At 48.7% G+C, this 25,173-nt stretch overlaps 3 protein-coding genes across 4 annotated transcripts; all 3 read right to left on the bottom strand.

The window, feature by feature from the left end:
* Positions 1-1,287: 1,287 nt before the first annotated feature.
* Positions 1,288-19,572, bottom strand: bmerb1 (bMERB domain containing 1). Of its 2 annotated transcripts, none has more exons than XM_056587076.1 (6): positions 18,949-19,572; positions 7,129-7,249; positions 4,074-4,147; positions 3,265-3,379; positions 1,965-2,047; positions 1,288-1,403 (listed from the first exon to the last, which is right to left on the bottom strand). In XM_056587076.1, exons 1-6 carry the CDS (start codon positions 19,253-19,255, stop codon positions 1,288-1,290), a joined length of 816 nt encoding a protein of 271 aa, XP_056443051.1. In that variant the 5' UTR covers positions 19,256-19,572. The 2 variants fall into 2 exon arrangements, with proteins under 2 accessions (XP_056443051.1, XP_056443050.1); XM_056587075.1 differs by lacking the exon at positions 18,949-19,572 and adding an exon at positions 10,016-10,132.
* LOC130379928 (uncharacterized) lies at positions 10,958-14,383 on the bottom strand. The gene is made up of 3 exons (XM_056587071.1): positions 13,940-14,383; positions 13,290-13,468; positions 10,958-11,881 (listed from the first exon to the last, which is right to left on the bottom strand). The coding sequence occupies exons 1-3, from the start codon at positions 14,091-14,093 to the stop codon at positions 11,489-11,491; spliced, it is 726 nt and encodes a 241-aa protein (XP_056443046.1). The 5' UTR covers positions 14,094-14,383; the 3' UTR covers positions 10,958-11,488.
* Positions 19,573-19,727: 155 nt separating the features above from the next.
* ntan1 (N-terminal asparagine amidase) lies at positions 19,728-25,149 on the bottom strand. The gene is made up of 10 exons (XM_056587070.1): positions 24,865-25,149; positions 24,444-24,546; positions 24,070-24,135; positions 23,868-23,976; positions 23,401-23,474; positions 23,115-23,168; positions 22,960-23,013; positions 22,277-22,374; positions 21,002-21,115; positions 19,728-20,603 (listed from the first exon to the last, which is right to left on the bottom strand). Exons 1-10 carry the CDS (start codon positions 24,943-24,945, stop codon positions 20,433-20,435), a joined length of 924 nt encoding a protein of 307 aa, XP_056443045.1. The 5' UTR covers positions 24,946-25,149; the 3' UTR covers positions 19,728-20,432.
* Positions 25,150-25,173: the final 24 nt, after the last annotated feature.

Raw genomic sequence — 25,173 nt, 5'->3', positions numbered from 1 at the left:
AAATTAAAGGTAAAGTTGTCCACAAGAGTCATTAAATACACTCGGTCTGAGCGTAACTGAGGCATTTACAAGAGCTGCATTCACTCTGACCGTCCATTGCTAGAGTAAGTACTAATAGTAACAGCATGAAAGTGACTGTTGCTGATATGAATGTGTGGAATGCTTCTGCAGTAGTGGGGTCATTTGTGACGCTGAGGTGTAGGGTACTTGTATTGCCAGCGATACAGTGACATTCATAGAGGAGAATGAGTCAGATCGACGTTACAAATGCTGATAAACGGATCTTATATCTATCTACACATCCCGAATGACCCTGAAACTGATTACTACAAGTGGTATTGATGTTAGTTCATCATAACTCGGTGATTAGCCACTATACTATGGTTAATGGGAATTTGCATTGAATGTGTTTTTAGAAAGCTTAAATGTTAGCACTGCTCGTAAATGATGAAGAGATCATCTTCTGAACTAAAGGGTAGCGAGACACGGTGGGATGCTTTCCCCTGATAGGACCGGGCTCCTCCAATCATCAAACTGGGTTGTCGGGTTTAACCCAGTGTCCTCGAATCTGATTGGATCATAGATGACACCCCACCAAATAGATGCAACGTAAAAGCTTAACTGTCCGAGGTCTTTACCTGTGTTACATGGAAGCATTAGTACCCGTTAATATCCACAATGAGGAGGATTACAAAATGATATTTTTCTAGTGGTATGGTAAAGTTGACACTTGGACATGCATTGTGCTTTCTGTTGGGCCTCCTGCGGTGACCTCCTATCGTCGCCCCCCAGGGCGCCATCTCAGCAGTACCCTCACAACAGACGGGGCTATCTGAGCAGTACCCTCACCCCCGGGGGCCATCCCAGCAGTACCCTCACAACAGACGGGGCTATCCAAGCGGGCTAACTCCGTGGGCGCTCCGTCTCCGTCTCCATCTCTTCTAAAGTCTAACCTGACCCAGATGTCTCAAACCCTGGCCTGAATCTCGCCCACGCGGTGTCTACGGTCTGCTGAACCCCCCCCCCCCCCCCCCCCCCCCCCCGAGGGATGTCCCCCCTCAGGCTGACTGGAGATGCGATCTCCCCTCAACTGAACCGTAATGTGATTTGTGCATAAACGTGTTAGCGCAATCCACGCATAGCATTCATACTCAGCATTCACTCATTCATAACCTGTACCCCCCCCCCACCCCGGGCAGGGGAGACATTCCTCGGGGTCCGCGGGGAGGGGGGGGGGGGGGGTGATGGAGGGGGGGCGGAGGGGAGGGTGGAGGAGGTGGGGGAGGATCACATGACGGCGCACTGGGCGTTGCCGCAGCAGTCCCTGATGATGGCTCCGCCCGACTTGGTGATGAAGGGCTTGTTGGGCGGCGGCTCCAGTCTCTGGTGGGGCTTGGGGGGGGCTTCGGACGAAGAGGAGGAAGACGAGGGTTTAATTATTGACTCACGGATGTCATCATACTGATTTTAAATTAAAGAAAATGCTAAATCAAAGTTAATTTTCGGTTAGCAAATGTGTAGTTCTTAACGTGTGTGTGTTTGTGTGTTCTTAACGTGTGTGTGTGTGTGTGTGTGTGTGTGTGTGTGTGTGTGTGTGTGTGTATATTAGGAGTGTATGCATATAAGGGGGGTGTAGTGTGTGTGTGTGTGGAGTGTAGTGGTGTGTGTGTGTGTGTGTGCATGTGCAGTGTAATTTAGTGTAGTGGTTTGTGTTTGTGTATGCATATTAGGAGTGTAGTGTGTGTGTGTGTGTGTAGTGTAGTGGTGTGTGTGTGTTGGTGTGTGTGTTTGTGTATGTATATTAGCAGTGTAGTGTAGTGGTGTGTTGGTGTGTGTGCTTGTGTGTATGTGTATTAGCAGTGTAGTGTAGTGGTGTGTGTGTGCGTGTGTGTATGTGTATTAGCAGTGTAGTGTGGTGGTGTGTTCTCTCCAGTCTTCTCTCTTGTGACCTCCTTGCAGCTTACTCTGCGTCACTTTGAGCTTGTTTTCCAGCGGCCTCAGCTTCTTCCTCAGGAACTCGGCCATCTCCTGGTCCTCCTCTCTCTCCCTGCAGCAGACAAACCGTCTGGCTCAGTCACGCTTCCATTCCAACGTGCACATCGCCTCACTGTGTTCATAATCATGATATCCCATGTATTTAATAAAGGGGTGAGGGCCACCATTACAAGCCGTTATTGTGTTTTAGGGGGCGTGTCCACCTTGAAGTACGCTGGATAGATCAGCCTACCCAGTGGACCGTAGCAAACGTTGCTGACCTATCCAACATACATCTAGGTGGACACGCCCACTAGTGATGTCACTAGGGCACAGAGTAAGGCAGATATTCAAACCGCTTGTAATGGCCGACCACACTCACATCTGGTGGTATTATATAACCCCTTTAATAAGCATAATAAACTACAGTACCTGCTAACGCCTATTTCAAATTTTCTATTTTGAAATTCTCAATAAATGTGCTCAGAACATATATTTTCTAGATTCAAAAACAAAATGTCGCCAGTCAACCCGCTTTACTTCATACTGCTGCTGACAGACGCTGGAGGAGGGGAGAAAACTAAATAGTGTTTATTGTTTCCAGCCCAACAATCTGTGAGATAACGGGCAGGTCGGCTCACAGCTGGGCTGGAGAACAGGAGGCACACCATGGACACACTTGTTGAGTCTCTCTCCCGCTATCTCTCCCTTCTCCTTCATCTCTCTCTCTCTCCTATCTCTCTTCTCCCCTCTCTCTCCCTCTATCCCTCTCCCCTCTCAACTCTATCCACCTCCTCTCTCTCTCTCTCTCTCTCTCTCTCTCTCTCTCTCTCTCTCCCCTCCTCACCCCTCCTCCTCCACCTCCACCTCCTCCTCACCGCTCCACCTCCTCCTCCACCTCCTCCTCCCCCTCCTCCTCCTCCTCACCCCTCCTCCTCCTCCTCCTCACCCCTCCTCCTCCTCACCCCACCTCCTCCTCCCCCTCCTCCTCCTCCTCCTCCTCCTCCCCCCTCCTCCTCCACCTCCTCCTCCCCCTCCTCCTCCTCCTCCTCCCCCTCCTCCTCCTCCTCACCCCTCCTCCTCCTCACCCCTCCTCCTCCTCCTCCTCCTCCTCACCACTCCTCCTCCTCCTCCTCCTCACCCCTCCTCCTCCTCCACCTCCTCCACCTCCTCCTCCACCTCCTCCTCCTCCTCCTCCTCCTCCTCCTCACCCCTCCTCCTCCACCTCCTCCACCTCCTCCTCCTCCACCTCCTCCTCCTCCACCTCCCCCTCCTCCCCCACCTCCTCACCGTAGTCGCTCCACCTCCGCGTCGTCCACCAGGAAGTCTCTCTTCTGCACCAGCTGGTGGATCTTCAGGATCAGCTCCTCCTCTCGCTGCTTCTGCTGCCTGGACTTGTCCTTCTCTGGACGGACGGACGGACGTCCAGACGGACGGACGAGGAGGAGGAGGAGTGGGAGGAGGGAGAGAAGGGGGAGGGGTGGAAGGAGGGAGGGGAGGGGGAGCAGGAGGAGTAAAATACAAGGAAGGAAGACAAGGAGAGTCAAGAATTGGAGGAGATTGAAAAGGGTCTGAATATACTTAATTAGACAGATTAATCAGTAGGATTCTTTGTTGAAGGTACTATGGAAACCTTTCCTGTCAGCCATGTAATGTCATGCATTTTAGTTTATTTATAATAAAACAATAATTAAAATGTTGACAATATCCCAGCCCCAACTCTGCCTCTCTCATCCATGTTTGTAAAATAACATCCAGCTCTGTGTCCATGACGACCATCAACTGGCCTCCTGTCTCTTGTTCATATCGATTGAAATGTCACATCGATGGTGACGGCAAGGACGCCGTGTGTCACATGACGCCGTGTGTCACATGACGCCTCCAGAGGAACAGCGGGCTTCAGCTCTGAGTCTCTCTAGCGGAGGTCTGCTCATACCTTTATTATGACGCAGCGGCCGCTTAGCTATTCCAAACACGTCGCTGCAATATGTGTGTGTTTGTATGTGTAAGTGTTTGTTTGTACATGTGTGTGTGTGTGTGTGTGACTAAGTGTGTGTGTAGGTGAGTGTTTTTGCGCGTGCGTGTGTGCGTGCGTGTACCTGGCACGGCTACAATCACCCTGAGCTCCTGCTTCAGAGCCATGATGTCTTTGCAGAGCTGAACGTCATCCATCCTGTGAAAACATGAGTCATCACTCAAAGTGTGAGTGCTGTTGGTGTCACCGCCGTTACCATGACGACGCTCCACTGGGGTGAGTGACAGGAGAGAACCCTGCCCCGGCTCATGTGAACGTAAACAGTGACACACGCAAACCAGATCCCCGGGGTGACGGAGGCATCGCTCGTTAATGCGATGAACGTCGCGGTGTTTCGGTTCTGACGGTCACGGTGGTGGGGGCCGAGAGACATAAGAACAAGCCCCTATAAACAGAGCGTTAGGCCCCTCCCTCTGAGCGGAGGAACTCGTACCAGGCCGGTACCTCTCTGCTCTCTGAGCGCTGCAGCATCCAACACACACACACACACACACACACACACACACACACACACACACACACACACACACACACACACACACACACACACACACACACACACACTAACTAGGCTTCATCCTCTCTCTCTCTCTCTCTCTCTCTATCTTTCTCTCTGTTTCTCTCTCTCTCTCTCTCTCTCTCTCTCTCTCTCTCTCTCCCTCTCTCCCCCTCTCTCTCTCTGTCCCCCCTTCCTCTCTCTCTCTCTCCCCCTCTCTCCTCTCTCTCTCTCTCTCTCTCTCTCTCTCTCTCTCTCTCTCTCTCTCTCTCTCTCTCTCCCCCTCTCTCTCTCTCTCTCTCTCTCTCTCTCTCTCTCTCTCTCTCTCTCTCTCTCTCGCTCCCCCTCTCTCTCTCGCTCCCCCTCTCTCTCTCTCTCTCTCTCTCTCTCTCTCTCTCTCTCTCTCTCTCTCTCTCTCTCTCTCTCTCTCTCTCTGCAGGGACAGCCACCATTTCATTCACCACGTTATAAATCAGTGTGGGTGACTCATCCCGGAGCCCTCCACCCCTCCTCCTCCTCCACCATCAGCAGCACCTCCTTCAGAAGCTCCTGCACCACATCAGCCTGTCCCAACTCCATCACGCTTAGCGGCTAATATGTGTGCGTGTGTGTGTGACACCAGCAGTTGTGTAGTGTTGGTATGTGTCTGTGTGACGCCAGCAGTAGTGTGTAGTGTTGGTGTGTGTCTGTGTGATGCCAGCAGTAGTGTGTAGTGTTGGTGTGTGTGTGTGGTACCAGCAGTAGAGTGTAGTGTTTGTGTGTACGTGTGGTACCAGCAGCAGTGTGTAGTGTGTGTGTGTGTGGTACCAGCAGCAGTGTGTAGCTCTGTGTAGTAATACGTGGACGCTGTGAGTCATACGGAGAGTGGCAGTGCTGCGTTAGAGTCCTTCCTGTCGTCTGAGCTCTCTCACGAGGTCTCTCGCAGCGAGCAGCGTGACACACTGGAACCAGTGCACACACTGGAGTCCATCCTAGTCTGACGCTGACGTGGGATCAGCGTTTGGTTTGGTCTTGTTTTACTGAGTGCTGAGCATAGAGGTCAGCATCTTCTCTGTGGATATGGCACTCTCTCACTCTAATTATCTCTCTGTCTCATTCTACCTCTCTTTCTATTGCTCTCTCTCATTCTATCTCTCTTTCTATCTCTCTCTCTCTCATTCTCTTTCTCGTTCTTATTCTGTCTTTCTTTCTGTCTCTCTTTCTATCCCTCTCTCTTCTATTTCTCTTTCTCTTTATTTTTCTCTCTCTCTGTCTCTGTCTCTCTCTCTCTCTCTCTCTCTCTCTCTCTCTCTCTCTCTCCCTCTCTCTCTCCTCATCCTAACTGGGTCTTTAACTGGGACCACTGGGCACCTCTCCAACCCCCTCCATCACAGACGGCCTCATCTCATCCCTCAGATCGGAAACTTCTGTTAAACCAACGGAGGCCTCGTTAAGAGAGAGGCCTCGTTAAGAGAGACCACACCGGCTGGGGAGGAGCTTGAGATCTGCCCGACGACCGGACGCCCACTGGGCCAATCAGAGAGGAGCGGGGATATCAACACCTCAACACCATCGACCTGCAGGTTAAGCCTCTGATCCTCGCTGATGACTTCATCAGGACCTCATATTCGACCTCCATCGACAGGTGAAGCTGCTGGACAATCGATAGAGACCCCGGCCAAACTGAGGGGCTGTTTAGAGAGAGAGAGAGAGAGAGAGAGAGAGAGAGAGAGAGAGAGAGAGAGAGAGAGAGAGAGAGAGAGAGAGAGAGAGAGAGAGAGAGAGAGAGAGAGAGAGAGAGAGAGAGAGAGAGAGAGAGAGAGAGAGAGAGAGAGAGGAGAGAGAGAGAGAGAGAGAGAGAGAGAGAGAGAGAGAGAGAGAGAGAGAGAGAGAGAGAGAGAGAGAGAGAGAGAGAGAGAGAGAGAACTGATCTTCTGAAAAACATTCAGAAGATCTGATCTTGTGAATGTTTAAAGACGTATTTTTGAACGGTACAAACGAGTCTCTGTTAGACAGACGTTAAAGTTAAGGGGGTGTGACCCCCTCCCCCCGGTCGACGGCCCACCAAAGTGTGACGTTACTTCCGGCCCCGGTAGGATTCCCCCGTTCCGTTGACTGGTCGCACTAATGGGAAAATCCATACGGGAAACCAGCCACCATAAATACGTTTGATGCCGACACTGTTATGAGTTTGGGTTGGAGTATCGGATGCCATAGAGACTCCTGCTTCGTGGTGTACAAGGAATGAGGCGAATAAGTGACTGACTTTGACGTTTCTTTACACTTTACATTGTGAGTAACGCACATTATTTATTTATTTATACTTTTAGATTCACACAGAGGGTCTAAGGGAATCCTTTACTATGTACCACCTGTGGAAAAGTGGAAAGGATTTCCAAGGAACGTAAATCTCTGTACAGTAACAATCAAGATCCATGATCATGTTTATGGAGTCCCTATTTTAATGAATAATACAAAATCAACACAAAAGAACATCAAGAAGAACGTCCTAATGGAGACCAGGTTAGAGGTGATAAAATAATAATAGAGAGACAGTAGAACTGAATGGAGATCAGTTTAGGTGTGGCACACAAAGCAGGACTGCAGCGTACATCAGAGCGTTAGAACCCAGAGCCAGACTCACATGAAGCGCAGCTCGGACTCCCGGCGCACCAGAACCTCCCTCAGCCTCTGGATACGGTTCATCTCCACCTCGATCTCATCTGGGGAGATGGTGCTCTCTGCCATGGACACGTCAGAGTGGCCTGGGGGAGGGGGAGGAGGGGAGGGAGGGGGAGGAGGGGGAGGAGGGGGAGGGGGAGCAGCAGGAGAGGAGAGGGAGGGAGGGAGGAGAGGGGAGGAGGAGGAGGGGAGAGGAGGGGGAGGGGAGGAGGAGGAGGGGGAGGGAGGGGAGGAGGGGAGGAGGAGGAGGGGGAGGAGGGGAGGGAGGGGAGGGAGGGAGGAGAGGGGAGGAGGGGGAGGGGAGGAGGGGAGGAGGAGAGGGGAGGGAGAGGGAGGGAGGGGAGGAGGGGAGGGGGAGGAGGGGAGGAGGAGGAGAGGGAGGGAGGGGAGGAGGAGGAGAGGGGAGGAGGAGGAGCAGGAGAGGAGGGAGGGAGAGAGGAGAAGGAGAGGGGAGGAGGGGAGGAGGAGGAGGAGGGGGAGCAGCAGGAGAGGAGAGGTAGGGAGGAGAGGGGGAGGAGGAGAGTGGGAGGAAAGGGAGGGGGGGAGGAAGAGGGGGAGGAGGAGCAGGAGGAGGAGCAGGAGGAGGAGGAGGACAAAAACACAAACAACAGGAAGTCAGCTTCCACCTCAAGGCTAGTGGGGCTGTCTGCTGGAGCCCCCCACCACAGCCCAGATGGACCCTCGCTGTCGCTGGGAGCCCCCCATCACAGCCCAGATGGACCCTCGCTGTCGCTGGGAGCCCCCCATCACAGCCCAGATGGACCCGCGCTGTCGCTGGGAGCCCCCCATCACAGCCCAGATGGACCCTCGCTGTCGCTGGGAGCCCCCCATCACAGCCCAGAGGGTCCCTCGCTGTCTGCTGGAGCCCCCCATCACAGCCCAGATGGACCCTCGCTGTCGCTGGGAGCCCCCCATCACAGCCCAGAGGGTCCCTCGCTGTCGCTGGGAGCCCCCCATCACAGCCCAGACGGACCCTCGCTGTCGCTGGGTTTCGCTGTTTTCTGTTAAACGACTGGAAGCCACGAGGAGGAGGAAGGAGAGAAACAGCAGAAGCAGCAGAGGAAGGTCAGCAAGGCGCTGATCAGTGCGGTGTGCAGACGCCACCCCCGTCATGTATCCGAATAAAAAAAGGTTGATCACCGTAAACTCACATTGGCTGCTTCACTATAACTGTTTTATTGGTGTGTCTAAGAGGGCTTACTTAAAGACTGTATTTCGTTCAAAGTGCCTCCACTTAATCTGTCTGTCATTAATCCATGCTCTCTCTACAAGTGGAGCCGTGGTGTTAATGAGGAGATGGGCGCTAAGCACACGAGCAGTGATTCACCTGAGCCACGGGGCGAATCACTCATCTCAGAACAGGCCCGTTCATCAACGCCGCTAAACTAACACCTGCTACGAATAGAAGCTGTTAACTGAAGCTTTTCATGACCAATTAACTGCTCCGACAATGAGGGTGACGGGGGTTTGTCTGACGATAGGAAAAGGGCGATAAGTCGCCGGAACAGGAATGTGCGTCTCTCTGGAGATGGCGTTGTCTCGGGAAAGCAGAGTTAAATACATGCCCTGTCCAATAGCAAGCTGGCTGGCTGGCTGGCTGACTGACTGACTGACTGACTGACTGACTGACTGACTGACTGACTGACTGACTGACTGACTGACTGACAGGGCCAAGTGACCAATCACACGGAGGGACCTGCTAAGTGCACGGATCAATGCAGTGACGGCAGCAGATGCTGATTGACCGAGCCCTCCCCCCTCCTCTTCCTCTTCCTCAATGAAGATCATATAAGGATTCATTCTGCATGCTCACTTATTCAACTTACATTAATACATACATATCCATGGTCAAATCAAGACATCCTGTGAATGATGAAAGTGGAGAATCAGAAAAGTCACAACGAATTATCAACTAATAAGGAAGAAACCAAAGTGTAGTTCAGGGAGTCTGTCCCTGTTAGTACATCATTATTATAACAACACGTGCAAAGACGTACGGGACGTATTGACAAAGTACACCAGAGTGATTACTCATGCTAAATACTCACACATGCTGAAGACATATTTTTAAGTATTAATATGGTGAACTAAATTGTCTTAAATTATTGAGATCATAATCTATGTTTCCCTAACTTCTGCATTGTTAGATTGTCTCCAGCTGGGACTTATTTGATTGTCTGCATGTATTTGTCATTGGTTTTCCTAAAGAGACAGTCAGCCAGACTGATTATTCTCCGTATATCATTGTATACATCTAATCTGGCCTCAGACCAGCTACGATACAGTCTGCGTCTAAAAATAGCCTCTCTGTTTTCCTTCTCGTTGGAGATGAATTAATTAGTTTCCGTTTTATCCAAACCCTGCAGCTCATATTCACTGTAACCAGTGAACCACAAGGAGTCCACTTGAAAAACATGTACAGATTTTAAACGTCCTATGTGGTTAATATGACGCGCTAGGGTTCAACTTTGGGGTCTAATGCTTCCCCTTATCAGCGAAACAAACATCTGATGACTGGCAGCCGGCTCACAGCCTCATGCCCGCTGCATCACAACACAGAGCAAGTTGAGAAATGCTCCATGCTGTGCACTTACAGAAGTCATGTTTTCTGCAGCATAATGAAACAAGGCGTTCTCAGACTTTGTTAAATAGTGTTGTTGTTTTTTTTAAATAATAGGGCCTTTAGTTCCGCATGAACTCCATTAGGAACACATTGTTAAAGCCAGTGGTGTAAAAATAGGCCATCATGCAGATTTTTTTTTCCCGATTAATTTGAATGACAACCTTTTTATTAATTAAGAGGCATACATTGTGATTGTATCCAGCGGTGTATGATTGCATCTGTTCACCTTTGTCTGTGGTCCACGCTGTGTTGGACACGGCCCCGTAGCTCCTCAAAGCGCGCTCCGTATCCGAAATCGATTTCTTTAATTCCATATCGGGACGTCGATGTGATCAGGATTCACCAAACCCAAATCGCGTAACTGCAAACTCTTCTCTGACGATGACTCGACCTGCTCTCTGATCTGTAGACCCTGTTTCTAGAAGCTTCAGTTTCGCCTGGTAACAAGGTTCCTCCAGCAGCAGCGACCCGCGTCTCTGAGCATCTTCACCACCCAGCCTCCGGATGAGATCCCGCGAGGCGTGGGGAGGGAAAGCACGCGAGAGTTGCAACGCAGTGCGTTGGGCTGGATGCTGATGAGGTGTGGAGAGCGACTCATCCCGTCTGTGGTGGAGTCACCCTAGACTGGCACTGAGTCAGCGGCGAAGTAAGAATTGATGAGGACAATTCTACACCTTCTTTTTATGATAATAATACACATACGTGGAAGGTGACAAGCCCAATAGAGACAGAGAGACAGAGACATAGAGAGAGTGTGTGTGTGTGTGTGTGTGTGTGTGTGTGTGTGTGTGTGTGGGATTGCTGCAGAGAAAAGAGAAAATGACGAGAGAGACATGTTAACCATTGCAATGTGACCTGTGACCTGTGACTGTAGTGAATCTCCTTCATAGACACACAGGCCGACAGTGGGGTAAGAATACAGCGTCTCTGTGGCCGGGTCAGTGCGTACTCACTGGGGTCTGCAGAATGCACACACACTGCTTTATTTATAGCTGCATGAAGTTCAGTTTACTGAGAGAGAGAGAGAGGGGGGGGGGGGAGAGAGAGAGAGAGAGAGAGGGAGAGAGAGGGGGAGAGAGAGAGAGAGAGAGAGAGAGAGAGAGAGTGCCTTATCCACAGAGAAGATGCTGACCTGTATGCTCAGCACTACAGTAAAATAAGACAAACCAAACGCTGATCCCACATAAGCATCAGACTAAGATGGACTTCAGTGCGTTTCCCTGATCTACACTCAGAGACAGAGACACAGGAGGTTGGATGAGTTTAGAGTTTTATTTGGAAACCAACAGAACTGATGTAGATTTGGCAAATAACCTGTACCGATTGCAACATCGAGCTATAACACAGAACAACCTTTATATTTTATCATCACCAATTCAAATGGTTAAAGCCCTTGATATTTATGATCTGAAATTACTATTCTACATCAATAAAATTTAAAAAATATATTATTTCTTGGCTTGTATAAATCGCATCAATGCTGAGCAGTAAGTTATCCTGTTCAATAGATAACGTGTTTCGAGGATCATTTCCATCTCATCATGGTGTGAGCGATCACATGGTGATAGCTGGGATGGATGTAGCCTAACCCTAACCCTAACCCTAACCCTAACCCTAACCCTAACCATTGCATCACAAACACAACGTCGCCCATTTGTGTTCGATGACGTCACAGAGATATTTTACAGTGATGTGACTATTAGGGATTACCTTTCCTTTCTGTGCCTTGGGGGGCTTGGTTGTCTCTATCTTTAAGTGAAGCCTGGTAGCAGGCTTCCTCCAGCTGGTGCTCTAAATCTAATAAAATATTTGGGTCCTTGATTCGCCTCATTTTCATCTCGAGGTTCTTACAAAAGATTGACATTGTGTCCTCCTCCCTCTGTTCCGTCCTGTTTCTCAGAAAATTGCCAACGGCACTTAGGACCTCATCTTCTTGCTTTTCTGTTTGCCTCTTTCTTTTACTGCCTGCGACCTTCTGAACCTGAGGGACGAGGCAGGTGCTGCCTTGTCCCTCAGGTTCACTGCTCTCCTCTACCTCCACGTCCTCTTCCTCGTCCAGTCCCTCCACATCATCACTCTCTCTTTCAACAATCTGTAAAAGAAAAATAATAGATCAATACAAATGACACATTATTAAAAAAATAATCTTTGTTTTTCAGTGCCCCAACACCACAGAGGAGTGGGAGAAGGTGGCAAAGGGATTCCAGGACCAGTGGCAACTTCCTAACTGCCTCGGTGCCTTGGATGGGAAACACACCTCAATTATCCCTCCACCATCCTCAGGGTCTACCTTTTATAACTATAAACATAGCTTCTCTGTTGTGTTGATGGCCCTGGTGGACAGCAACTACCGCTTCCTTTATGTGGATGTGGGGTGCAACGGCAGGGCGTCTGATGGTGGGGTTCTCAGGGGCTGCTCACTCCAGCAGTCCCTTGAGCAGAAGACAGCCAACATCCCCGACCCTGCACCACTTTCTGGTACAGAGCTGCTCTCACCCTACACCATAGTGGCCGATGAGGCTTTCCCGCTCAAGGAGTATATCCTGAAGCCCTACTCTAGCCGCGGCCTCACCCAGGAGCAGAGGATTTTCAATTACCGGTAGGGGATATAACAATTAACCGTTTCAATGACAATAGTGGTCGAATTTTTCATCCTTCTAAAAATCATAAAAACAGGCCTATTTAGTTGCTTTCAGTACTTTTTGAACAATTCAGCACATTGTAACAAAACAACGTTTAAAATGTTGGTCATGACTATCTTACTAGGAAGAAATAATACCATTATATCTCTAATTACAGGCTTTCAAGAGCACGGAGGGTGGTGGAAAATGCCTTTGGCATACTAGCAAACCACTGGCGTGTCTTCACCACAAAAATCCACCTGCAGCCAGAGACTGTGGACAAGATTGTCCTCGCCTGCACCGTGCTGCACAATGTCCTACGTGACCAGTGTGGTGATGGCTACACCCAGCTTCCCAGCGAGCGGGATGGCCCTGGTGAACACGGTCCAACCCTTGCCCAGGCTGCACTACCAAGCAGCACAATCACCACTCTGCAGGCTAAGAGGAACAGAGACATCCTCTGCGATTACATGAGCTCAGACGCTGGTGCTGTAGCATGGCAGTGGGACAAAATGTAATCATGTGTGTGGGTGTTATTAATAATCAAGCTGTATTCTATTCAATTGTTTTATATTTCATATTCCAGCACAGATCAATTGTATATAGTTGTATGTAGCCTATTCTATTATCCATCTCCAAGTAGTAGTTGAGCCGATTGTAAACAAAGACAGATAAAACTGAAATTTAACTAACAGGAAATGCAATGTATCCAACAACGGGTAATTTAAACAAACTGTAAACTCCAGCTTTTTACTCCAATGCAGATGTAGTGAAGAATGACAACAAGACACAGTAACTCTAGCCTACTCTTGATACCTAGGCCCGTATATGTGTTAATGTTAATTAATATGTGTGATAAGTTTTACTTTAATTAAATACCTTTTCATCCACGTTGGACGAAGAAGCTCTCTTCCTGATATATGGCTCCAGGAAAGAGAGCCTCCTGAGTACCCAGTCCTGCCTGCCAGTTCTCCCACCGGCCCTCCCCGGAGCTGGTGCCTTGCTGTACCTGTTGTACTGCGTCCGGAGGGAGTGGATCTTCTTGCCCACCTCTTTTTCTGAAAAAGACAGTAGCCTAATGTTAGCAAAAAAAAAAATCGCACATTTTAAACTAAAGACTATTTTACAATCACCGTTGACCCCACAAAGCATTAGCGGATGGAGAAGGACTATTACCAGCAGTAAGTATTTATTTATTAAGCCTACGCGCTTTCCTATAGGCATTTTTAGTCCCTTGTTTTTACACAGGAAACATACAGATAGAAAAAATATAAAGATACTGAGATACCGTTGGTCCCGTTAAAATAACTGTCAATCAGCTCGAGCCTAACGTTATCTACAATCGTTATCTACAATCGTTGTTCAGAAACAAAGATAAATACCGTTAGCATCTACATCTTGTATTTAATAAGCCTATATATTAGGCCTACAGCCTAAGCTATGCCTTAATGAAACGAAAATAAAAACAGGAAACAAGGAAATAAAAGGAAAAAGTAACAGAAAAGAAAAACAAAGCATCGCCTCCTCACCGGATACACCAAGCGCCACCGCGATGTCACAACACGCTCTCCTCTTGCTGTCCCTGTTGCTGTACCCCTTGCTGCCGACGTCGTATAGGACAGGTTGATCCTCCAGCAACCCAATTAAATTCTCCTCCCTCTCCTCGGACCAGAAGTCTGCCATCTTCGGATCTTTTTATGCTGGAGTGGACAGTACGGTACCGGGACGGAGTGAGGCCGTGACGGACAAGTTGTTCTGTGCTGTGATTGGCTGAAGAGGAATCGTTCAATCGCCGCGTTCTAAAACTGGACCTTGCGATTTGACATGTTCAATCTCTGGCGACTCCTCCTTGCGACGCCTTGCAACTCCTTGCAACGGCTTGCAGCGACCCGTTCACACCGCCCCTGCGACGTTCTAAAACCGTCTCGTTGCAAGCCGTTGCAAGATTCACCTTGCAACGCCTTGCAACGAGACGGGCTGAGTGCGACGTTCTAGAACTGGGCAGCTCACACTGGCTGCAACCGGCTGCGACGCTAGGTGGTTACCATAGCAACTTCAACGCTCTGGCACAGCTGAGAGCCGCAACATCATCATTTGCGTCGGTTAGGTTAGATTAGTTAGGTTTGCAATTATTTTTATTTTACTTGAGAGTAGGCTAGAGTTACTGTGTTTTGTCATTCTCCACTACATCTGCATTGGAGTAAATAGCTGGAGCTTACAGTTAGTTTAGATTACCCGTTGTTGGATACATTGCATTTTCCGTTAGTTGAATTTCAGATTGATCTGTCTTAGTTCAACATCGGCTCAACTACTTGGAGATGGATAACTTAATTATAAACAGGCCTAATTATGTTAGTGAGAGTGAAATGGTCGCAGTTTTTGCTGTGGCTGTAATCATGAAAAGGAGAAGACGGCGAGTTATAAAGCCAAGAATATGGAGCCCCAGTTGGGTACTTCAGGGGCAGAAACAGGGTGCCTACGCCAATCTATGTAGAGAGCTGGAAGTCGGGGATATGTCAGCTTTCACCAATTTTACACGCCTGTCCCCGGTCCTATTCCATCATCTGGAGGATCTGGTGAGGCCTTTAATTCAGAAGACGAACACCAATTACCGGGACCGAATTTCAGCTGGCGAGAGACTTATGATAACTCCCCGCTTCTTGGCAACAGGTGAGTGAACAACATACTGTCATATTTACAGTTGCGCTTAAAAACTGCAAGGCATTTGTAAATGTCAACAGATGAGCGCAACAAGCGCGCGTTAACCATAGATATATATAGGCCTACTGACAGTATATCTATCTATATACGAATGAGGAACGAATGGAATGTTATATACAAATACAAAACATTATATTAATATCATATATATTATCAGATTAAATCTATCCAGCTGAATTGAGATAGCTGCCACTCCACACAGTTGAAACACACTTTCCAAAGTTTCTGTTTTATACAAAGTCGGCCTTTATAATTATATTTCAATATTGGAACACCAACAACCTTCTACTTTACTATTGCAGTGTTGATGCAGAGCTGCTTTAGCACAGTCAGAGAGCACCTCCTTCATCTGTAGAGAAAGGCTAGATGAGGTTACGTGTTGAAGTGTCAAGGCATTCAACTCAATACATTAAATTACTGCTTTACATTAAATCACACAAACCACACCTGGATAGACAGATTTCAACCAGTGATGTTCCGATACAATTTTTTCAGATTCCTGAACTTGAGTATTGGCCGATACAGAGTATATACCGATACAGCATCTAGCATTGTAACTACTGATACCACTTGTTCTTATTGAAGGGTTCTCTTACTCAGCCGGTTCACTTACTGTTGACTGTCAGAATACATTTATATTCCTGGAGTTAGGCGTCAAACACTCAGAGACGACACGTTTCCCATTCCGACCGTTAACGAATGCAGCATAACACCGTAGTGTTTGTGATGTTCTCTGTGTAGTCAATGAGTCATGTGACGGTAGCGGATCGGCGCATAGACTTGCGTACCCGCCGATACCCGATACTGTACTTTAGGCAGTATCGGAGGAATTCCCGATCCTGGTATCGGTATCGGAACAACTCTAATGTCAACCACGACTCTTTACGTCGGCGGCGCTGTACCGGCTCCAGCTCTCCTCAGTTGGCCTTTGTGTTTCCAGCCTCCACCGCCCGTTCCTCCCTGAGCTGAACCCCCTCTTCTCCTTGAGAGGTGGCCCCCCTCTGCGGGCCCCCGGCCCCCGGTTCCCCGGCCGGCCCCGCCTCAGCGCGGCGGGCCAGGGGGCCGGAGATCCAGGCCAGGGCGGCGCTGGCCGTCCCGTCGCCGCTCTGCCGCGAGAAGCAGAGGAAGGTGGCCCAGACGAAGGCGCAGCAGCCGGTGAAGCAGGTCCGCACGTAGAGCGGCACCAGGGCGAAGTTCACACACTGAGGAGGACGGACACACACCACACACACACACACACACCACACACACACACACACCACACACACACACACACAGTTACAAGAGGTCAGGCGTACCAGGGCAAAGTTCACACACTGAGGACACACAGAAGAGAGGTCAATGGTAAACAGACTGGACTGCATTTATACAGCGCTGTTCTAACTAGGGGCCACTCAAAGTGCTTTACAACATTTCCTCCCATTCACCCGTTCATCACTCATTCACACACCGAAGGCGGAGTCAGCCCCGCAGGGCGACAGCCAGCTGGTCAGGAGCAGTCAGGGTGAGGCGTCTCGCTCAGAGACACCTCCACACTCAGCTAGGAGGAGCCGGGGATCGAACTAGCAACCTTCAGGTTACCAGCCGACCCGCTCTGCCCCTAGGGGCATCAGGGCAAAGTTCACACACTAAGGACACACACTCAGACGCAGAAGCTCTGCCCATGTTGTTTTGTGTAGGACTCAAGTCTATCCTCGGAAAAGATTCACAATAGTTCCTGTAGTCTCAGTAATAATCCTCATAGTAGATCAGGTGTCCAATGCTATTTTTTAAATCCGATAGTTGTCATGTATGAGATGGAGCCATACTTTAATTTTGAATATTGTTATTAATAAGCGCTTAAATTTAAGCACCAACATTCAGATCCTATTTTTTGTGTCCCATTGGGTGCACAAAGAAAGATTATTCTTCGTTTTTTTTTTACTGCTGGCAAGCGCTTAAAATAGCGAACTAGTAATTGTATTACAAACACAGCAGTAATTGTATTACAAACACAGTAGTAATTGTATTACAATCACAGTAGTAATTGTAGTTATGTGTGGTGTGAAAAGATCCTAAACAGAGCCATCGTGGGGACAATGAAACAAAGCAGCATGGAGCTGTCACTCAGCTGCCCAGATGTCACTCACCACGAGGCTGTCCGTCAGCCTTGTGCTGACAGACAGCATGCTACCAGACGGATGGCATCACGTGGTGGATTCCCCTTAAAGTATTCTGGTGCGTGTGAAATTTGCATTACTTAGATAAGCGCAGCTGATATTCTGAGCGGCACAACATGTAGACTTTTCATTATATCAATAGATCAGGGATTTTTTCATTTACATTTACATTTTTGTATTACATTTTTGTTGAAACTTTTATCCAGAGCAACTCATGACCATTCATTCACACATTCACACGCCGACCACGGAGTCGACTCCTCAGGGCGACAGCCAGCTGGTCAGGAGCAGTCAGGGTGAGGCGTCTCGCTCAGGGACACCTCCACACTCAGCTAGGAGGAGCCGGGGATCGAACCAGCAACCTTCAGGTTACGAGCCGACCCGCTCTACCTCCTGAGCTACTGTCTCACTTTTACCTGCATGAAGGGCCAGAACATCAGTCCAGTCTGAAAGGGAAGAGGAATCAGGTTCAGTGACTTTAGTATCAAGTTACTCATATCTGTTGATCATTAGACTCAAGCTATGCATTGTGGTATTTGAGTCCATTCAGACTATTCTGATCTTTTGCCAGACCTACAGTTCTTTCACCCATTCCTTCCTGTACTGTTCATGTTTAAAATAACAAGTAACTACATTACTAATTACTCATACTCATACTACATTACTCATTACTCATGCCCATACCCAAATAAAGTAAAAGATATCGAAATATAAAGGGTATATTGTAAATAAAGACTTAAAAAATGAACACAAACACAAAATACTGGAACTTCATCCTAAAATTCTTATAATTATTTTGATTGCATGTCATTTGGTATTTTAACAAACATAAGAGATTACTATATAAATGTGTAACTTAGACATCGGCCAAGTAGCCTGTGGAAAAACTGGTACGATTATTATATCCTTAGATCAATCTCAAAATGGGCTAAAAGTTTAGTTTAGGTAGACAGAAAGGTACCCAACATTCTGGGGTATCAAACATTCCGGGGTCTCCCCCCCGGATCCCCCTGCTCCCTGCTGGGCCCCCTGTGGTTTATGATCAGCAGACCGGATGTTTGTCCTCCTCTCACCTTGTAGGTGTTCAGGAACTTCTCTCTCCAGTCCTCAAAGATGTCCGGTTTCCCCTCCAAGACGCTCATTCCTGATCCAAACATCAAACGCGTTCACAAAATGAAGACATAAAAAACACACATCGATACATTACCGATTTTTCATCTCCTAACTGGCCAAAGGAATGTTCTGAAAACGCGTTTGGGGATACGTCTCCCACACCGAACCTCCCACAGTCAAAACCTTCGTATCCACAGGTTCACGGTAGCGTTTTGAACACACGCTTCGCGTTGTGCCGGCGAAATGCACATTTCTTGGACCCCTGCATAACTGCTTGCAGTTCTAGTTATTATTAATTTACATTTTCTGTGCTCTCTTTGGAAACTGAGTTAAGCTGTGTGTGACCTTAGGCCTATAAAACAATATATATACAGTACAGTATAATGAATGAGTTATTGGATATATTGTTCAAGGTCCATTTGGTTATTTGGTTTTTAACTCGTAGGCCTATTTAACAAAGTGACTGATGTTGTTGAATATGAAACGTCTGTAAAGAGTTCTTTGCTACCATCATGTAACCCACTGCTCTCTCAGTCTGTACCGACCTGTGTAGAACACGGAGGTGAGCAGCGGCGCCGCGGTGGTCTGGTCCAGGAGCAGTTTACGCACGACCATCCGGGCGGAGTTCCCGGGGAAGCTCCGCTCCAAGAAGCGCATCCAGAAGAAGCTGAAGTTCCCGTGGAAGCTGAAGGCGATGAGGGCCACATTCCGAGTGTGTCTCCAGTCAATGTCCTTCTCCTTCCGTGTGAATAACTGATGTACGAAGTCTCCTCCGGCGAAAAGGCATCCGTACATGGTCACGTTGGTCACCCATGGGAACCGTCTCACTTGCCTCACCAATGCGTTCACCATATTCTCGGATGGAGGAGATGGTAAACGTATAAAGCGAAACGAAACGACTCCCTAACCGTAGGAACGATCCTCTCCACAGAACATAGAAATCATTCAGCGTTCGGTCGTACAGCATTCCCCATATCATTCACATTCTCTTTTAATAAGAAAGAAAAAGGCCGTGTATAGTACAGCGAATAACTGCATGGGCCTACCGTAAGAAACACTTAAAACGATGAGTGTGTAAGCGCGTCGGTAGCCGGTGCAGAGGACTGGTGAAGGTGTTCTGGACGGCAGAGCGCCGCTCACGGTTGTGCGTAAAACGGCGCGTCACGAGCACGTCGAGGGCGGGGCCAACTGATTGAAATGATAAATGGACAAGCTACATTCATAAATACAAATTATATTATGGAGAATAAATATTGAATTTATTAAGCCTGTGTATAAAATTGAAATATGTACAAATATAGTAACTATCCGAAAATCTGTTAAGTTTATTTGTAAAGCCCTCACAGGTAGTATCAAAGGGCTTAACAGGCCATATATATATTTACGTTGTCACGATTTGCAGTTATACCTACATAGCTGTGGTTTAACTGTCATGATTTGCTTATTTATGCAAAGTTATAAAGCAGTCAGTAACTATACTGAGTATTCAGATCCCAGCAACAATTTGGGGGAATGTAGATATTGTCTTGATATACTCAATATATCCGAAAACAAATCGGCAACAACTGAACAGATACAGTAAGACTTTTATTGCGATGGCATCGGGACTGCAGACATTAGGCTTTTGTCATTTTAACTCTCTGCACTGGAGCCGGCCAGTGAAACCTTAAAACTCCATATTAGTCGCACCGAAACAACGCACGTACCGACACGCACGTACCGACACGCACGTACCGACACGCACGTACCGACACGCACGTACCGACACGCACGTACCGACACGCACGTACCGACACGTACGTACCGACACGTACGTACCGACACGTACGTACCAAGTCTTTCATTGAGTTCCACTCCAACAGCAAGAACAATATTTATAAAAACACAAAGAAACACAAAAGACTGAGACATGGCATTCAGGGGGGGAGGTCAGAGGTCACAGTGTCTTCAGAGAGCGAAGAGGCAACACTGTCCTGATCCCGAGACGGGGTTCTCCAGCAGAAGGGGTTTGTGGGTGGGTGTCGGGGCGTCACTCGGGGGGGCACTGCGCCCAGGCCCCCTGCGCCGTGCGGCTGTAGCGCTGCGGCAGTCCGCCCGGGAACAGGGCGTCAGCGCTGGGGTGGCGCAGCAGGAAGGCAATGGTGGACTTCATGTGCTGCACAAAGTGGGGCGGCTCCGCCGTGGGCGAGGTGGACAGGAACTGTAGGGGGGGGGGGGGGGGGGGGGCGCAGGGAGGTCAGGCGATACGCCAGCAGCACTTGGAGAACATAGCGTCTTATCCTAGTACGTCCTGGCACTTAATGTACGCACTGATTGTGTGTTGTACGTCCTGGTACTTAAAAATAGTACTTAGCATTGTGTAGCATCTTCTCCTAGCTGTCTTTGTTGTGTACGGGGAATGGGTTAACCTAGTGATGGTTAGTGATTGGCACTTGGTTCTATGAACACCCTTACTGTACCGACCGATATATTGTTGTTCCTCTCTTCTGACAAATGGACTTATTGTAAGTCGCTTTGGATAGAAGCGTCTGCTAAACGCCCTGAGTGTAATGTAGAGGATGCCTTAACGGGGTTGGCCGGAGCCTTTCAGACCGTTACCTTCAGGATGGTGTCGTCGCTCTGGGACATCCAGAAGTCGATGTCCAGATCTCCGGACCACCTACACGGACCGACCTTCACCACGCCGCGACTCGAGTCGTAGATGTCAACCATCTGGAAATCAAACACTTGTTGTTTCTCTCTCTCTCTCTCTCTCTCTCTCTCTCTCTCTCTCTCTCTCTCTCTCTCTCTCTCTCTCTCTCTCTCTCTCTCTCTCTCTCTCTCTCTCTCTCTCTCTCTCTCTCTCTCTCTCTCTCTCTCTCTCTCTCTCTCTCTCTCTCTCTCTCTCTCATAATTATAATTTTTTGTTACGAAATTAGGAATAGGGTAAGCGAGTGCTTATGGTTAGGGTCAGTACTGCCATCACCCAGAGGGGGCGCTGTTGAGGCGCTCATTAGCGCTAAATAGCAACAGCTGAGGCGGCAGGTGAGTCTCCGGAAGTGAGAGTGGGTAGAGACTCTGGAGGTGGCTCCCCACAGGTGAGACTCCAAGTTTGTGTGTTCAACACAGACGACGCACGGTTTGGTTCAAGACACTACAATGAGAGAACTTTAGGGTTGTAAATACACGGGGAAGCTGAACGACTGGATTCAAAGAGCAGGCTGGTCACCTCGACTGACGGTTCACGCCCCACCGAGAGGAGGGGTCACTGAGGGGGGGCTAACGGTGGCTGTGGACCTGCGGTGAATACCCCCCCAGGTAGGTACGATTGAATTCACCCAGGGAGAGTTTAGGAACATACCTCAAATTCAACGCACCACGTAGGGACAGACATTATGTTAAATGTCTACCCAGATAAATAACGAGTGTGGTAGGTCTAGTTTGTAACAACGCAGACAATCGCTCACGACCGCGATGGGAAGCGAAGGGAAGGCCTGCTCATCTATAGAGGGCCCTACCCCTCACTCTATAGATCACCTATAGAGCACCCTACCATACTCTATAGAGCGCCCACCCCTCACTCTATAGATCTATAGAGCACCCTACCCCTCACTCTATAGATCACCTATAGAGCGCCCACCCCTCACTCTATAGATCTATAGAGCACCCTACCCCTCACTCTATAGATCTATAGAGCACCCTACCATACTCTATAGATCTATAGAGCACCATATCCCTCACTCTATAGATCTATAGAGCACCCTACCATACTCTATAGATCTATAGAGCACCCTACCATACTCTATAGATCACCCATAGAGCGCCCTACAGAGAGAGGCAGACGATGAAAGCCCTGAACCCCATGTCAGTGATGAAGGCCCCGGTGTTCAGTACCTGTCCTCCGGTGAAGGTCCGAGCGGAGCGCAGCTCCTCCGCGGGGCCTTTCTGAGGGAAGGAGGCGGGGAACAGCTCCCCCGTGTTCACGTTCACCCCTGGACCAGGACCCAGAGGCACACATCAACCCCCGGACAACACACCGGGTGGACCCACAGCGGGTCACTACAGACGTCCCCATCTCTAGAGGTATTTTACCGATTCTGATTCCTGAACTTTAGTATCAGCCGATACCGAGTTTATACCGATACGGTATCCAGCATTGTAACTTCTAACAGCACTTGTTCTTATTGAAGGGTTCTCTTAAGATGCCAGCAATATATAGTCGCTTCACTTACTAGAATCGTTTACATTTATAATTATTATTTATAATAATACATGTGCATTCTTGTAGTTAAGCTTCCATGCATCCATGTCATCCGATTTGGAAGCTCGAACGCACGCAGGTCGGAGAAGACGCGTTGCCCATTCCGACTTTCCTCCTGCGACCGTTAACAACAAAGCAGCAGAACACCGAAGTGTTTGTGAAGTTCTCTGTGTGGTAAAGGAGCTAGTCATGTGACGGTATCAGATCGGGGCATAGATTTGCGCGCTGGCCTATACCCGATAGGCAGTATTAGAGACATGTCCAATACTGGTATCGGAACAACTCTAAGCAGGCTTTTAATACAGAGTGTTGTTACCTATTCCATAGACCACGGGGCGATGGGTTCCTTCCACCATCACGTCGTTCATCTCTATCGGTGTCAGGAGAGAACAAGGTGAAATCAGATCAACAATCGATATGTGTAAGAATATAGACAGACACTGAGGTTAAAAGGTCATAGGTTATGTTTACCTGTAATGCAGCATGTCTCTAGATGAATGACCTCTTTCTGCTTGTGGAACGTGGCTGTAAGATCAATTATAAAAAACATTTTATTGGGTATGTTCATTGCGCACAGAGTGGACCCATTTAAACTTAGCTTAGTGTAGAATCTAGTGATCGTTAGTGGTTGGTTCTATGAACATCCTTACTCTACCGACAGAGATATATTGATACATTGTTTCTCTATCTTCAGACTAATGGACTTATGTAAGTCCCTTTCCGTTTGCTGAACTCCCAGAATGTGAACCCGTCCTACCCATTAGGCTAAGGCTGAGCTTCTGGGAGGTCTTTGACTCGTCGTTGAACCCCCCCACCAGGTGGAGCTCCAGTCTGCAACAGAAGAGGAGACGGCAGACACGATCACATCCCTCTGTAGCGCGCAGCTCTCTGTTAGAGGCTGTTAATACTGCACACATCTAAAGCCTCTCACTGGGAAACCTTTACTTCTTTATGGCTCATTTATTATGGGTTTGGAAAAAAAGACTTTGGAATAGTCCAACAAAGCTACTTGAACATTGTGCTGCTCATTCTACCTTTGAGGCATATTGGCGTCATTCCATCCATGCATGCATTCAAACGACTATTATAAAAAGAAAAGAAGGAATAGCAGGAAGTGAGTCTGAGTGGAGGCGGGCGTGAGCTGAGAGACGGAAGCCAGGAGAGGCAGGAAGTTAAAGTGCAGCCCGGGGCAGCTTTAAGGTGTGTAGGGTGGGTGGTTCGAACCTGCCCTCCTTGCTACGGTGGGAGAGGGACGTGACAGCTCGCACAATAAGGGGGACTTCGCTCCAGGTGCTAGAGCCGTCACAATGAGCGAGGCAAACGGCTCCGCTGCCTGACAAACAACAAGAGGACAACTTAATGATGCTCCACTCCACTGACACCGCAGAGATGAGACTGTGGAGACGCAGCGGGCGGAGGCTAGTACCTGTGTGTCGCACCACCACTAAGTGGCAGGTGGTGGCATCATCAGATCCGAGGACAGAGACAGCATCTGGGTTAGAGCGCAACGGAGGGATAATAACAGTCATGGTAAATGGACCGCATTTAAACACTTTACAGTATGGCCTCACATTCACTCTTTCATGCACACATTCACACAACGACGGCGGTGTCAGCCACGCAGGGCGACCGCCAGCTCTTCAGGAGCAGTCAGGGTGAGGCGTCAACACGCTCTACCGACTGAAGCTCAAGCTGCCACATGATCGTGATCTAGTGTAGATCATTGTGTATGGCGTGTGGTACATGTTGGATGAATGTGAACAACACATTTATAAACAGTCCGTTCAGGTGTACACTTACGATCAGACGGTACTGTGGCTGCATACTCTCTCTGCTGGACATACAAGAGGCACTTGACGTCCACGTCAACAAGTGGTTTGGAACAAAACGCTTTAGCATTCTCCTGTAAAAACGATATCCAGGAAAGAAAACGGAACAAAACAGACGTGTGTTTGGTTTACTACTAATAAGCCAGTTGTATTGTGCTGCCATTATTCTGAGGTTCCTTGAAGGGGCTTGCACCCGACCCCCCCCCCCCATCCTAGTGGCATGGCGCCAACCTGTCAATCAGACCACTTCTAAAAAAAGGGCAGTGATCTATTCTAAACACCTGCTTCAGAGTACAGCAACAGTAACACTAGAAGATCGGGACACAAGCGTGCCTCAATACGATGTATTGATTGCAGATGTTGACACATGGGGGCATATGAGGAAGACCTACCTGCAGGTGGGGGCATCTGTCGAACAGCTCCCCCGTGGTGCTGGGTCGGTCGAACTCTCTGTTCTTGATGAGCAGAGGCATGGCGTCACGTCGGGGGGGCTGTCATAGTCCGGTCAGCGACATAGTACCAGAAACGTCTGCCGCCGCTTACGAAGAAGACTTCCTCCTTACGGAACCTTGTTGTTGTGCAAGAATGATTCAACCGAAACTGAAATTATGCAGAGGGACGTCTTCGTCTGATAGAAACGCGGAACGAAATTGATAACCAGCTCGATGACACCGCCGACCACGGCTCGGAGGTGTAACTGC

Source organism: Gadus chalcogrammus, chromosome 3 (genome assembly GCF_026213295.1).
Source record: "Gadus chalcogrammus isolate NIFS_2021 chromosome 3, NIFS_Gcha_1.0, whole genome shotgun sequence".
Lineage (NCBI taxonomy): Eukaryota > Metazoa > Chordata > Actinopteri > Gadiformes > Gadidae > Gadus > Gadus chalcogrammus.
The sequence above is the reverse complement of the archived record's forward strand: the minus strand, read 5'-3'. Positions and strand labels throughout refer to the sequence as shown.